We start from the raw sequence: 12,916 nt of genomic DNA on the forward strand, positions 1-12,916 counted from the left end.
TGCACATTATGAAGTGGGCTTCCTGCAACAATTTGGCTACTCTAACAGAGAAGGGCCCCTGTTTCCTAATATGTGGGCATCACTTGGGCTGGTCATGTCTGTTGGCACACCTGTAAAGTCTACTAAGTGTAAGATTTGTGCATTCAGCCCGGCTTGTACTGGGACAGAAGGCGAAGAAGTCTTTCCCAGATGTTGGGTTGAATTTAGAATTTTCTATCTATACTCTTCTGGTCCTATCCTCTCTGAATATAGGCTGCATAATGACCTGCTTTTTAGGTTGAGAAGATGAAACATGGGCCGTATGTATTCAGTCATTTGATTAACTACTAATCAGAGATCAGAGTAGATTAGCTACTGTGGCTTAGAAGAACCCAAATCAGTGAATTTTAATACTGATTATTTTCTATTGCTGGGCTTTGGAATGGAGCCCATCCCAACTGCAAGGCAATTCTTCTTTTATGTTTTTCATATTAGGAATGATAAATTGCTATACAGAGAAAGAGAGAAATTGGAGGTAAAACATAAAGAATAAAAATCCCTAAAATCCCTGCAGTCTGGGACAACCATTGTTAACATTTTACATAGTTCCTTGTAGTATTTTTTTCTATGCCTTTTTGTGAAGAGGGGTACAAACCTATAATAATATCTCATATATAGATTTTACATTTCTCATTTTACTTTCTTCTTTTTATTACACAACTGGTACATAAAATTGTAGAAAATGAAAATGAACACAAAAAAATTAAAAACTCCTTCAATTCCAGTAGACAAAGACAACTACTATGAAAAATTTATGTATATCCTTGTATTATATTTGTGTGTGGAATTATATAACTTTTTAAATAGCTTTTAATAGATGTATCATGCTATACATAGTTTATAATACGTTTTCTTCCTATTTACCTATCTATACCAACATCTATTTCTACAAATACATAATGTATTTGTATTTTATGTATTTAAAATACATAAAAGAATTAGTTAATAATTAAAGAGAGAATTAGTTAATAATTAAAGGTCTAGTAATGGGGGATTTATTAATAAACTATAGAAAAAAACATACAAGGGAATACCATGCAGCCATTGAAAATGTTATGGTATTTTAGGAGAAATATTTCATAATTAGGAAGGTATTCCTGTTATTATGTGTTATATTATTATATAAAAAAATCTGGTTGCAAAACAGTTATAGAATATGTCATATTTTTGTTAAGAAACAAACAGATTTATCCATGCCTCTTTGCTTTTCTCTTTTTTTTTTTTTTTGGGTTCACGGGCCTCTCACTGTTGTGGCCTCTCCCGTCGCGGAGCACAGGCTCCGGACGTGCAGGCTCAGCGGCCATGGCTCACAGGCCCAGCCGCTCTGCGGCATGTGGGATCTTCTCAGACCGGGGCACGAACCCGTGTGCCCTGCATCGGCAGGCGGACTCTCAACCACTGCGCCACCAGGGAAGCCCTGCTTTTCTTTTTAAAAGACATTAATAGTGGTTCTCTCTGGATAGGAACACTTTCCTTTGTTTCTCTGCATTTTCTAATTTTTTTACAATGAACACTTATTACTCTCATAGCGTGAAAAACAAATTAAGTATACCTTTTCCTCTCATCATAGGAATTAAGATAGAAGTAGACATTCTAGGTAAAGCAATGTGCCTTCATCTGGCAAATAATTTTAAGGTCTATCTTTACAACTGAAGGTTGGTTTTATTTTGCATTAAAATTTCTAAAGCTGGGAATGTATTCTAGCAGAAGATAAAAACTGTACCCAGCTATAATGAGATAAGCACAATTTTTTTTTAAAAAAAGATAATTGATGGTGAATTCAATTCAATTCCCCATGGTTGGGGTGCCTGGAGTTATTCTTGACTTTATTATCACACAATTTTTCTTGATTCAGTAGCTTGAAGCTTTCTGGATAAAAAAGTCTGAGGAACATGTGGCTGTTACTATGAGTAATGGCTTTTTCTTTCTTCTGGCTGGCTCTCTGAGTAGTTTATCATTACTTGTGGCAGCTTTTAAACACAATCTTATCATCTATCTTCATTTTCTCTTTTGTACAGTAATTCCAATTGTCTTCCATTAATTTTTGCATGTTAACCTATTTGGCTTAAGGGGGATTCTCAACCTCAATATTAGTATAAAAAAGAAAATCACATATGAGCATGGGAATTTTTCTTCTAAGAATCATTTTGAGATGCTGTTGGCATATGAAATAGCATCCCAAATGGGAAGATAATATCCTTGTTAATCAAAAAACTATTTAAAAACTCAATTAACAGAACATTATGCTATATAATTAATCTTCATTGCATTCCACTGATTTCTTTCCCATCCCCCCCACAAAGTAGTTAATATGTCTTTTATGTCTTTGAAGTTTATTGTAATAATCAATAGGCTACGTTTCATAATATAAAGTAAGCTAGCTATAGAAGATAATCAGATGCTTTTTCTCTGCCTAAAGTAATTTAGTCAAAATCATCAGAAGTTTCTTCCATTCTAAGTTGTGTTGAATCTGCTGAGCCTTTGAGGGAAACTTAAACAAAACTAAAAGGGAAGAGACTGAAACAAATCATGTGGCTTGACTTTTGGGAAATCAAGATCAAAAAATGTAAACAAAACAATAAATGAGAAAAAATTAAATTACTTGGAATCTGGAGAAACAGATGAGTGGAGATCTGGTCATGTTGAGATAAGCTATGCTTGAATAACCCTAAACTGGCTATTTCAGAACTGTAACTTTATAGATTTATACACTGGCTTTTTCATTTGAGGGATTTTTTTGGTTCATATGCATTAAAAACATTCCCCTCCTGTTTTTCATAAGATTAAAATAAAACTCATCGTGAAAACTTAGAAAATAAAAACAATAAGTTTTTATTTTCTAAGTTTTCACGATGAGTTTTATTTTAATCTTATGAAAAACGGGGGGGAAATTTAAGGAATAAATTGACAAGTCACCCCTAATGCACAGTCAAAATTAATCACGATAAACCTTTCAGTGTGTTTCCTTTCAGTCTTTAAAAATGTTAATATATGTTTGATCGTAGTATATACACAGTCTGCATTTTTTTTAACTTACATATGAGCATTACCCTTTCTTAATAAATGTTGGAGATAGGCAGAAAGCAAAGCCCTTGTTTCTTGATTTATATTTAAATGTGTACTCCTCAAAGACACACACACACAGGATGATGAATCACTCTCCAGCTTATTTGCTTGGGAGATGGTGTTTAATTTGTATATACTAATCCTCTAATTGTTATGCTATTCAATTAGCACCCTTTCGTATATGATTTGATTCTGAATTGTTCTGAGTGTAGATGGCCTCTTTCACAGCAAGGGTATTAAGAAGTTTTAGGGTTGGTAATTCCACTGTGTAAAGGTTTCCAGATTAATACGGAATCGGCTTCCGTGTTCAACCCCGAACATTCTCTCTCTCTGACCTATTTATATCAACTCTCCCTAAACCAACAAATGATATAAGAAGAGTATGAAGGGAGAAGGGAGAAAGAGAAGAAACCATTACTTGATCAGTGTTTTGAAGGGGTCCCCTCTCTTCTTGACCTATGTTTCTACTAGAGAGCTTGATTGTGTCAGACAAGGACATCTGCTTTCCAAACCCCCAAATATATTCAGGGATTAATAACTTCTACTGAGTACGCCAAACACACAGGGACGGCATGTTTAGTTTCCCGAAACGTGTTCCCAGAATAACATTCAGTAAATCTTTAGACAGGAAGTCACATTCCCAAAACACCTGGAAATAATCTGCATTAGTCAAAAACTACAGATAACAAGTCTCACATAATTCGACCATAAATTTGTTATTTTTAAAAAAGAATAAGTACTATTTACGGAGGGCCTATTCTCTGCCAGCCATTCTGCTAGGCATCTTGCAGATATGGTTTCTAAGTTTTTCAACAGCCTGCAAGGTAAAAAGGAAAATGGAGGCTAAAAGAGATTGAAATGCATGGTTTGCTGACCGTATCTCTGAAACTACCAAACAAGACAAGTCACCTCCACATACCATTAGTAGACAGAAGGAAGTAGGCTGCATTCTGCTGAGGGAGCCATCTTATTTTATTGATTTTTTCTTCTATTTCTAAACTCTTCAGGTAATCGAACTCGGGTTCATGGCTCTGGAATGTGCTGTAAACATTGTATTCACCCCTACGATGAACCTGATTTTTACTCTGTAGGAAGGGAAGAAAAAGTCACATGAAAGATTAAATCACGTAAGCCAACTGCAAATTCACCAGTTCCTTCCTTTTTCTGAGTAGAGTCATGAGGGGTGAGACGGGCAGGCCGTGTCCAAGTGGGCTGAGGGCAGGACTACGACGGCCATGGGTTCCTCTTTAGCTCAGGGCCCTCAGGCTGTGGTAAATACTGGCCCCTTCAATATTTACAACTTTTTACTTATAAAGTATATACATAAACTGCTGCATGTCCTGGACACCCTTAGGAGTGAGTCATCCCACGCTGATGTCCATACATACTTGTATCAATCTTTTAACAAAAACACAAAGCTATAGCATCTGCACCTTTCACCAGCCTTTTAAAATCTCATCAGATCTTCACAGAATCTCTGAGAGGTGCACAGAGCAGGGAAATGAACAAAAGAGGCTCACAGAAATTAAAATGACTTCTCAAAGGTCACACAGCTTATAAGCAGTGGATCTCTCCCTCTCCTTTTTCCAACATGAATAACAAAACAGACATGAGAGCAGAGATGACATGTGAATCATTAGGAGAACCATGAGACTTTACACTGGCTTTCCCCCAGCGCTGATTATGCAAAGTGCACACAGCAGGAACTAAATAAATGGTGAGAGAACAAAACATAAAGGAAGGGTGTGCAGAAAGGGAGGAGACAAAGAAGAAAGGTGGATAGGAGGAAAAGATGGTGTGAAAGAGAGAAAGGGAAGAAGGGAAAAGGAGGAGGAGAGGTTTGCATTTTAGGACCTAGTGAGCAAGGGCCTCAAGATTGAGGCTTCGGAAAACTGTGTTCAAAAATTCAAATCCAGGTCTTGCTAGGCATTTGTCACAAATGCTTGACTCTTAATAAAAGGCTCAATTAAAAAAAAATTTATCTCTGGGTAGATACTGAACATTCAAACCCAAGTCTCAATTTACTGATGGGTGATGGTACTGATACCCAGATGTTAAATGCGCCTGTGAGGGCACTGAGGTTCCTTGAACAAATTTTCCAGGACAGCACAGTCTTGAGGATTCAGGCACAGGAGCCACACACGGGAATCAAAAGGAGGCCTGACCTAGATGTTGTCACATGGCTGTGTTTCTCAAGCTCAGTGTTCATTCAACCCCAAGTCTCACGGCAAAGCCCCACATTTAACTGCAGGCCATTATCCTCAACGTTTATTCCTTATTGAACAATACCACCCTCCTTTGGAAAATGTGTCCCCCTTCTTTCTACTAATGAATCAGGTTCCCCAAATATTTCAGTAAATTAAAATAGGTGAAAGCTATAAATACCTAATGGGAAACATGGAGCGGCATATTACTGGCAACACTCTGCCTTGGGTAATTTACGCTAAACAGTTCCTCTGGTTTCTCTTTATCATCACCATGAACCTAATTGGATTTTTTTTTAAAAATTGAAGAAGAAGGTTTGAAAATCAATTTTAAAAGGACTTTAAAGGCTGACATCCTCGCTCCTACCCTGTTTACTGCAGAGAGAGCTAGTCCACCTGAAAAATAAATTTTTACGAGTGTTGATTTGCTACCATCCAAATCAGACTGTCAAGTGTGTGTAGGATGTGCTAGACCAATTAGCACTAGGCAGCTCCGGAAAAGCAGGAAAAATTCCAGGTCACGAAGAGCTATTAGTTCCTACTTGCCAACAACATTATCGTGTTTCCAGGGCCAATGGAATAGGCTGGGTGCCTGATTGAACGCTGAACACTTGAATTCATACAGAACCCCGAGGGATTACGATGCCCTTATAGAAATTAATTGCAAATAATGTGCAATTACCAAATATATCACCTCTAAATGAGGCTTTCCTTTTTTGAGGGGAGGTGGAACACAAATGACTTTGAGGCACAAAGCAGGCTTTAAATTGCTAGGGAAGTCTCTTGTGAAACCTCCCTCCTGCACTGGTCCCTCCTGCTACGCTGTGCCGGGTGAATCTCCAAGGCAGGCAGTAGCAGATGGGCGAGTTATTTGAACACAGACTGGCCTGCTGGAAGCTTCAGGACCACGCCGGCGGAGGCCAAGGAAATCAAATTGGGCCATAATTTCATTCTGACAGAACAGAAGCAGACACCAAAAAACTCAATTTATATGAAAAAGAGAAACAATTCCTAGTGGAACCCAAGTCTCAGGAAGAAATGGGCTTTTCGAGATTCACTGGGAGTTAGAACTGCTGCTCAGAATGCATAGAGCATTCAGCTGCAGGGAACTTCGTGTCACCTATAGTAAAGTGTGGGCTACGTGCATTGCTCAGATGGCATTTTCTGGGATTTCACTCCCTTTGGTAGGGGGAGCTACCATTTTCTTCTTTTTTTTTTTATGGTTAGCAATAAAGTATTTTTAATTAAGGTATGTACGTTGTTTTTTTAGACATAATGCTACTGCATACTTAACAGACCACAGTATAGTGTAAATATAACTTTTATATGCACTGGGAAATCAAAAAATTGGTGTGACTTGCTTTATTGTGATATTCCCTTTATTGCGGTGGCCTGGAACTGAGCCCACGATCTCTCTGAAGCGTGCCTGTAAATTGTATGTATTCTCTTCTGACCCAAGTTATCCTTTTCATATCTGTTGGGGAAGCGTTATATTTTTTATCCTAGGTATTCTGTTAGGAGTCCCTGAATTTCAACAGCTGGAGGAGGATAAACCCCACTGAAAAAGGAGGCGTTACACTCAACAAGCACCCGTGGAATTTTGCAGGTCAGTTGAGAAGTGAGGTCGTTTTGAATGTGCAATACCCAGGTTTGGAAAGATGAAACCTTGCCCAGAAAAGGCTCTATTTTCCGGTGCTTTTGTGAGCCTGAGTGTGTAACTACTGATGTTAATGACTTTTTGGCAGTTTTAGTTTGCAAGCCAAGCAGCAAGGTTAAGGGCAACACATGAGGATTAAGGAACGGTGGGAGGCCTTCTTTAAAAGAAGAAAATGGCTATTTTGCATTCACTGCCACTTACCTCCTGCTCTCGTTGAAATATTACAACCCGACCCCCCTTGTCCCCTGTCGCTAGTAATTCTCCCGTGTGGTTGAATTCTACCGTAGAGATAATGTCAGCTGAAAAAAAGAAGACAAAGGCAATTTAAGTAACTGCACACTTACTTTGAAACGATAGATAATAGACATACTTTTCTGTGCATTTAAGGGCTTAGGGCTTTGTCTCTGCAGTGGAATTTACAAGGATTCTGTGTTCTGTATTTTAAGTGCCACTACAAGTGGCACTTGGGAAAGTAAATTTCCCAGATGCCCACCCTGCACTGTGGTCTCTAGGAACAACTGGAGAGAACAAAAGGAAAAAGCACATTCAGACCCTTTTGTTTTGGGCAAGAGAAAATGAATTTCTTTACAGGCGCAGGGAAATGGCAATTTTCTTTGATAATTTCTACCAACCACAGGCTCTTTTCCCACCCGTGTCCTTCTGCATTCCCCTTTCTTCTACACCCAGAAACTTCCCCAAATGAGTTTCAGTTGTGGAATCCAAATGAGGGCTGAAGACTGAGGAAGAAGGGGTGAGATGCTTGAAGCTCAGACACCGAAAACAAAGGGGCGGATCACAGAGGAATCGTCGGGAAATCTCCAGGAGCTGGAAATTCAAGGAGGGACCCCACAAATGCTCCCCCTTTTCTGGTGAGCCGAACACACCCTTCTGGAAGAGCAGGGCCTTACTGCAACCCCAGGAGAAAGGTGCTGAGAAAACAGGGTCACGAGGTCAGAGGGAAGAGAGAAATTTGTACTCTGTATTTCTTACTTTTTAAGTGTATTTTTTTTATTGGAGGATAATTGCTTTACAATGTTGTGTTAATTTCTGCTGTATAATGGCATGAATCAGCTATATGTATATCTATATCCCCTCCCTCTTGTACTATTTCTAAACAGAGAAAATACACAGGCATCAGGAAGTCCGCTCACAGATCATTGCTGAAGGAATGCCAGCCTACCAAGTCTTTCTTCAATGCTGGTAAGTTACCCCCCGAGGAACACGGACAGGTAAATTACCTATGATTGGATTTATTAGGGCTATTTTTAGAAAAATGTCAGAGGTTAATTCCTCTGCAATTATTCCCCTGCAGGGCTCCGACAATTGCTACAGAGAGTGCAAATGAGTTTAAAAAAAAAAAAAAAAAAGAAGGAAGCAGGGGAATTATGACTGTGGCCTTTGACAGAAGTACATTCTGAAGATCATGTCCATGTAAGGAAAGCAAAGGGGAAACAGTGAGGTGGAAAACTAAGGCAATTACCCCTGAATAATTCAAATCTCAAATCTTACTTTAATATCATCATTTCAGGATTTTCTTTGTATGCCTGATCGATTCAGGTAAGTAGTGTAAAATTCTCCACTTTGCTTCTAACTGTCCTTTTCCATCCATGAAAGAGCTTCAAATGGTCATTCTTTGCGCAGAAGGAAAAAGAATAAGGCATAAACCATAGGCACCTGCAAGCCAGGCACATTTAAAAGAACAATTCATGATTTCTGTTTTGGCGTCTTAGATAACTGACCCCAGTGGAAGCAGATTCAAATCCTACAGGGCCACGCACGAGGGGACGTGGAGTGAAGTAGCAAGCTTGTGTTTCCTCTTAAAAGACAAGTGGCAACTCAGTTTACGCCAACTGTGACTATGAAATATTACCTGTGTTGCCAGATATTCTGATTTTTTTTAAAAAAAAGAAGCTGGAAATCCAGAGTTTTATGCAAAATCGCTTCAGTTTTACCTATTGGCAACCAATTATTTTGTTCAGTGCCATGACATTAAGAAAAATATAATCTTGTCTATCAGCTGAAAATGGTTTGTATGTCACCAGCTTCTGACCTCTGGTCTCTAGCGTCTGCCTTCAGAAAATGCCACCCCATTCCTTAATTGACAATCTCAACTGGACATCCCATCCATTCGCTCAAGAAGACCCCACAAATGAACACTACCCGAAGGAAACACAAAAGAAGCTGCATGGCTACTCAGTTCCTGAAGGAAGTTTAGAAGGCCCATTTCTAGAACAAGGGCTCAAATAGGAAGGAGCAGGCAAGCCCAGCAAAGCTGGGAAGCCAGCCACCCGGAGTGATTATCGGCCACTTTCCTTTTTTAGAGTGTGCGTGTCTTAGCAAAGCACTCTCGTGTACAGAGGAGACAAGAAGCCTGTTTAATGTTTGCAGACGCCTCAGAACGCCCTGGTTGAAAAGCACTTGAGTGCTAGGATACACTTCTAACATTAGTCCCTGCTTCTGCCTTTTCAATGAGTGGCTAGCCATGGGGTTATTCACGAAGCTTCCTGGCTTTGGGGGGAGAACCTAAAGCGGACATGGCTATTTCTTGTCACTTCCAGGCTTCTGTCAGGGACTAAAACATGAGTCGAGAAAGAGAAGTAAGGAGCGATGAGAGGGGTGGTGAGGAGACCAGGCCTGGGGGTTAACAGTGCCATACTCATGTCTTTAGGGCTAAGATTCTACTGAAGGGCAGCTGAAGCCCTTCCTCTCAGCAGCTGTGTGAACACAGATGCTGGAGCTCTAGGTGGGTTCCAGGGCTAGTGCACTGACAACAAAGAGATGGGTCTTCCCTTTTGGTGACATTGAGTATTGGAAGGAAGAGGTAAGTAGCTCTTTCCAAGGTCAGCCTCTGGCTCAGTTTCCAAGAAAATGCCATTCCAAGGGAAACAAAATTCAGTCTCCCAGGGATGACATTCATACTATCTTTTTGCCCGGACTCTGAAAATGTCTTCACTCTCTCTTTAAGATGCACACAGGTCAAATCAAGGTAGGATTCAAGCTCAAGTCCAAGCCACATGATCCAAGGCGGTATTATTAGAACTTTGCACTATGGGATAACAGGCATGGTCCCAGCTATAAAAATACCTCCTTCGTTTTCCAAGCGTTATCACTGTTTGTGCTATGTCTCCCTCGAGAACCTTGTCAGAGAAAGGTTGACTGGTATGGCAGGATTCTGAAATTCCTTAGTCTGTTGCCAAGTCCTTGCCTTTATTTTAACCCTGCCAGGCAGGTGGTCTGTATATTGGGTTGCTTATATATGGCTACTGTGTGCTTCCCTTCAGAACATACGCATTGCAGCTCAAGTTAATACCTGTTTTGAACTTTTATGTTTCCTGACTCATTTATCATGGCTAAGCCAGTAGGTGTAACCAGAGTATTTTACTGCCCTATCCATCTCTGCATAGCTTCATCTATGACTGATTAATAATTGATGCAAAATTCATGAATCACCCCACATTCCAGTTTCAAGATACAGAAACTTCTGAAACAATACTCCTGGGCTTGCAACATGCTCTTGGTAGAGCAGTTTAAATTAGAAAACATACAATGCTCAAAACAACATGACTTTTGTTGGGTATAGAAAGAGGTTATGGCGATAATAATAAACTAGCAAACTTAGACACGATAACGTCACCTGAAATCATGGTCAGCAGAAATCAATTCATCAAGTTCAATTAAGGTTCAGTTCATCAAGTTCAATTAGAGGACATTTGCCTTTAAATGATAAGTGTGTATGACAACTCATTTTCTTAAACGCCCAGCTGAATCATGCTATCATGCAAAAAGCTATAAACTTGAGCATTTTCTCTCTGTTCTATAAAGAGGTGAATGAAGTGCATGTTTTTGACTAAAAACAAAAAGCAGAAGCCAAAAACAGTTATGGAGGTCAAATGTAGTTAACATGACTTTTTAAGGAAATCCTGGGAGGTATGACGTTTGCCCTGCTCCACATCTATTTGTGCTGATTTAATTTCCACAAGACGGTGGCCTGGTAACCCCATTTCTAGTTCAAAAGGCACTGATAAGATCAAGTTTTTCATTTTAAAAATCAATCTCAGCATCCTTCAAAGGTTCCAGACTAGTAAGTTCATACATAAAGTTTCCATTTAACTGAATAATAGAAATTGACTTGGCAATTATATGCATGTGATTGTGAGGCTAGAGAAAAGGAAGGACCCCCCTTGTTCATGCCCTAATCCCCGCCCCCCCCCCCCAGTATACCATGCTAGGCTGGAGTCTATGCAATGCCAGAGCACTGGGCTGAGTACTAGTATTGGGTGATTTTTGATAAAACAATGGCTTAGTGTAGACTTAGGACCTAAAGCCAAATCTTCTGATGGGACAAGATCTCACCGACCAGGTCACTAGCATTGGCCTCTCAGCATCGATCACAGGGATTGAAATGAGACGGTAATGCAGTTTAGCCTTCAGAGCCCATTAAATGTTGTATCTTTCATCTTGGAAACATCTGGGAGATAATACTATAAAGTCATATATGTACTTTATCAGCTGACTAGTTCTGCAATATTTGGCCTTCTTCCTGATGAGGAGGTCAGTTCTAGCAGAATCTGCTGTTTCTTCAGCTAGGATAAGGATATCAGCAAGAATGGAAAGTAGGTTTCCTAGCAGGTAACAATGGTGAAATGATGGTAGCTGCCAGAAAGTTTGTGTTGAGAAGAATTCGGGAGGCCACTTCCAGGTCAAAGTGCTGTGATTAATTGGCAGCGGCTCCTGCAGTGGGGGGAGGTGACATGTGGAGCCTTTGTCACTGCTGTATAGGAGTTTCCGGCTAGATAGGCCTTGACTTTGTGGATCATTAAACAAACGGGATTCTTAGGCTCCCTGGAGGGAATTAAAACTACTCCTTCCATCTACATAACACTGTGGACTCCTTGCATTCTGCTTCACAGTCCAAAGTTGGCATTCATTTTCTCGGATAAGGTTTTCCCTGGTATGTTTGGATGACTGAAATAGTACACTGGAGTATATATTCCACCAAAATAGGGGGGAAAAGGAAGTCTGGTTTTGGCCAGACAAGATATACCCAAGTACTGCTACTGGGATTGTGCCAAAATGGTCATGTTGAAAAGATATTAATATATTATAAAATTTAAAAAAAGAATCAGGTAATAAAATTGTATGTGTCAGATGACCTCAATTTTGTTAAAGTATTTACATTTTAATATATTTTTTTAAAACTGGTAAAGTAATATATACTTACTAAAACTTCCATTAATACCAAGATGATGATTAGAATATAAACTGAAATATCCCGCAAAGATAATAATTAACTCCTATAAATACACACACAAATAATCATAGGAAAAAGTCCGTCAGGGAGAGCACAGGATGATATTGTTTTGGGGTAGGACATGGAGGACTGAATTAATTTTTTTATAGCCTGCTAATTTCTCAGCATTTTCTAATTTTTTTACCTTGACTATAAATACTTGAACAATTTTTAACTTTTAAGCAATTTTAATTGACTTTCAAACTGAATACAAGATTTTTACATTTACCTCAGTGACTTTTTATTTTTTTAATTTTATTTAATTTTTTTAACATCTTTATTGGAGTATAATTGCTTTACGATGGTATGTTAGTTTCTGCTTTATAAGAAAGTGAATCAGCTATACATATACATATATCCCCATATCTCCTCCCTCTTGCATCTCTCTCCCACCCTCCCTATCCCACCCCTCTAGGTGGTCACAAAGCACCGAGCTGATCTCCCTGTGCTATGCGGCTGCTTCCCACTAGCTATCTATTTTACATTTGGTAGTATATATAAGTCCATGCCACTCTCTCACTTTGTCCCACCTTAACCTTCTCCCTCCCCATGTCCTCAACTCCATTCTCTATGTCTGCATGTTTATTCCAGTCCTGCCCCTAGGCTCTTCAGAACTAATTTATTTTACTTTTTTTCTTATTTCATATATATGTGTTATCA

General features: G+C 39.3%; 1 protein-coding gene across 8 annotated transcripts in view; it reads right to left on the minus strand.

The window, feature by feature from the left end:
• Window positions 1-12,916, minus strand: part of PPP2R2B (protein phosphatase 2 regulatory subunit Bbeta) — a 677,687-nt gene that overhangs the window by 100,541 nt on the left and 564,230 nt on the right. For all 8 annotated transcript variants that reach the window (XM_060146455.1, XM_060146453.1, XM_060146461.1 and 5 more), the window contains 2 exons: window positions 7,168-7,265; window positions 4,025-4,190 (listed from right to left, as the gene is read on the minus strand). In XM_060146455.1, coding sequence (XP_060002438.1) covers window positions 4,025-4,190; window positions 7,168-7,265 — 264 coding nt within the window. The remainder of the gene's footprint in view (window positions 1-4,024; window positions 4,191-7,167; window positions 7,266-12,916) is intronic.

The sequence above is a fragment of the Lagenorhynchus albirostris genome, chromosome 3, assembly GCF_949774975.1.
Source record: "Lagenorhynchus albirostris chromosome 3, mLagAlb1.1, whole genome shotgun sequence".
In the NCBI taxonomy this organism is placed as follows: Eukaryota; Metazoa; Chordata; class Mammalia; order Artiodactyla; family Delphinidae; genus Lagenorhynchus; species Lagenorhynchus albirostris.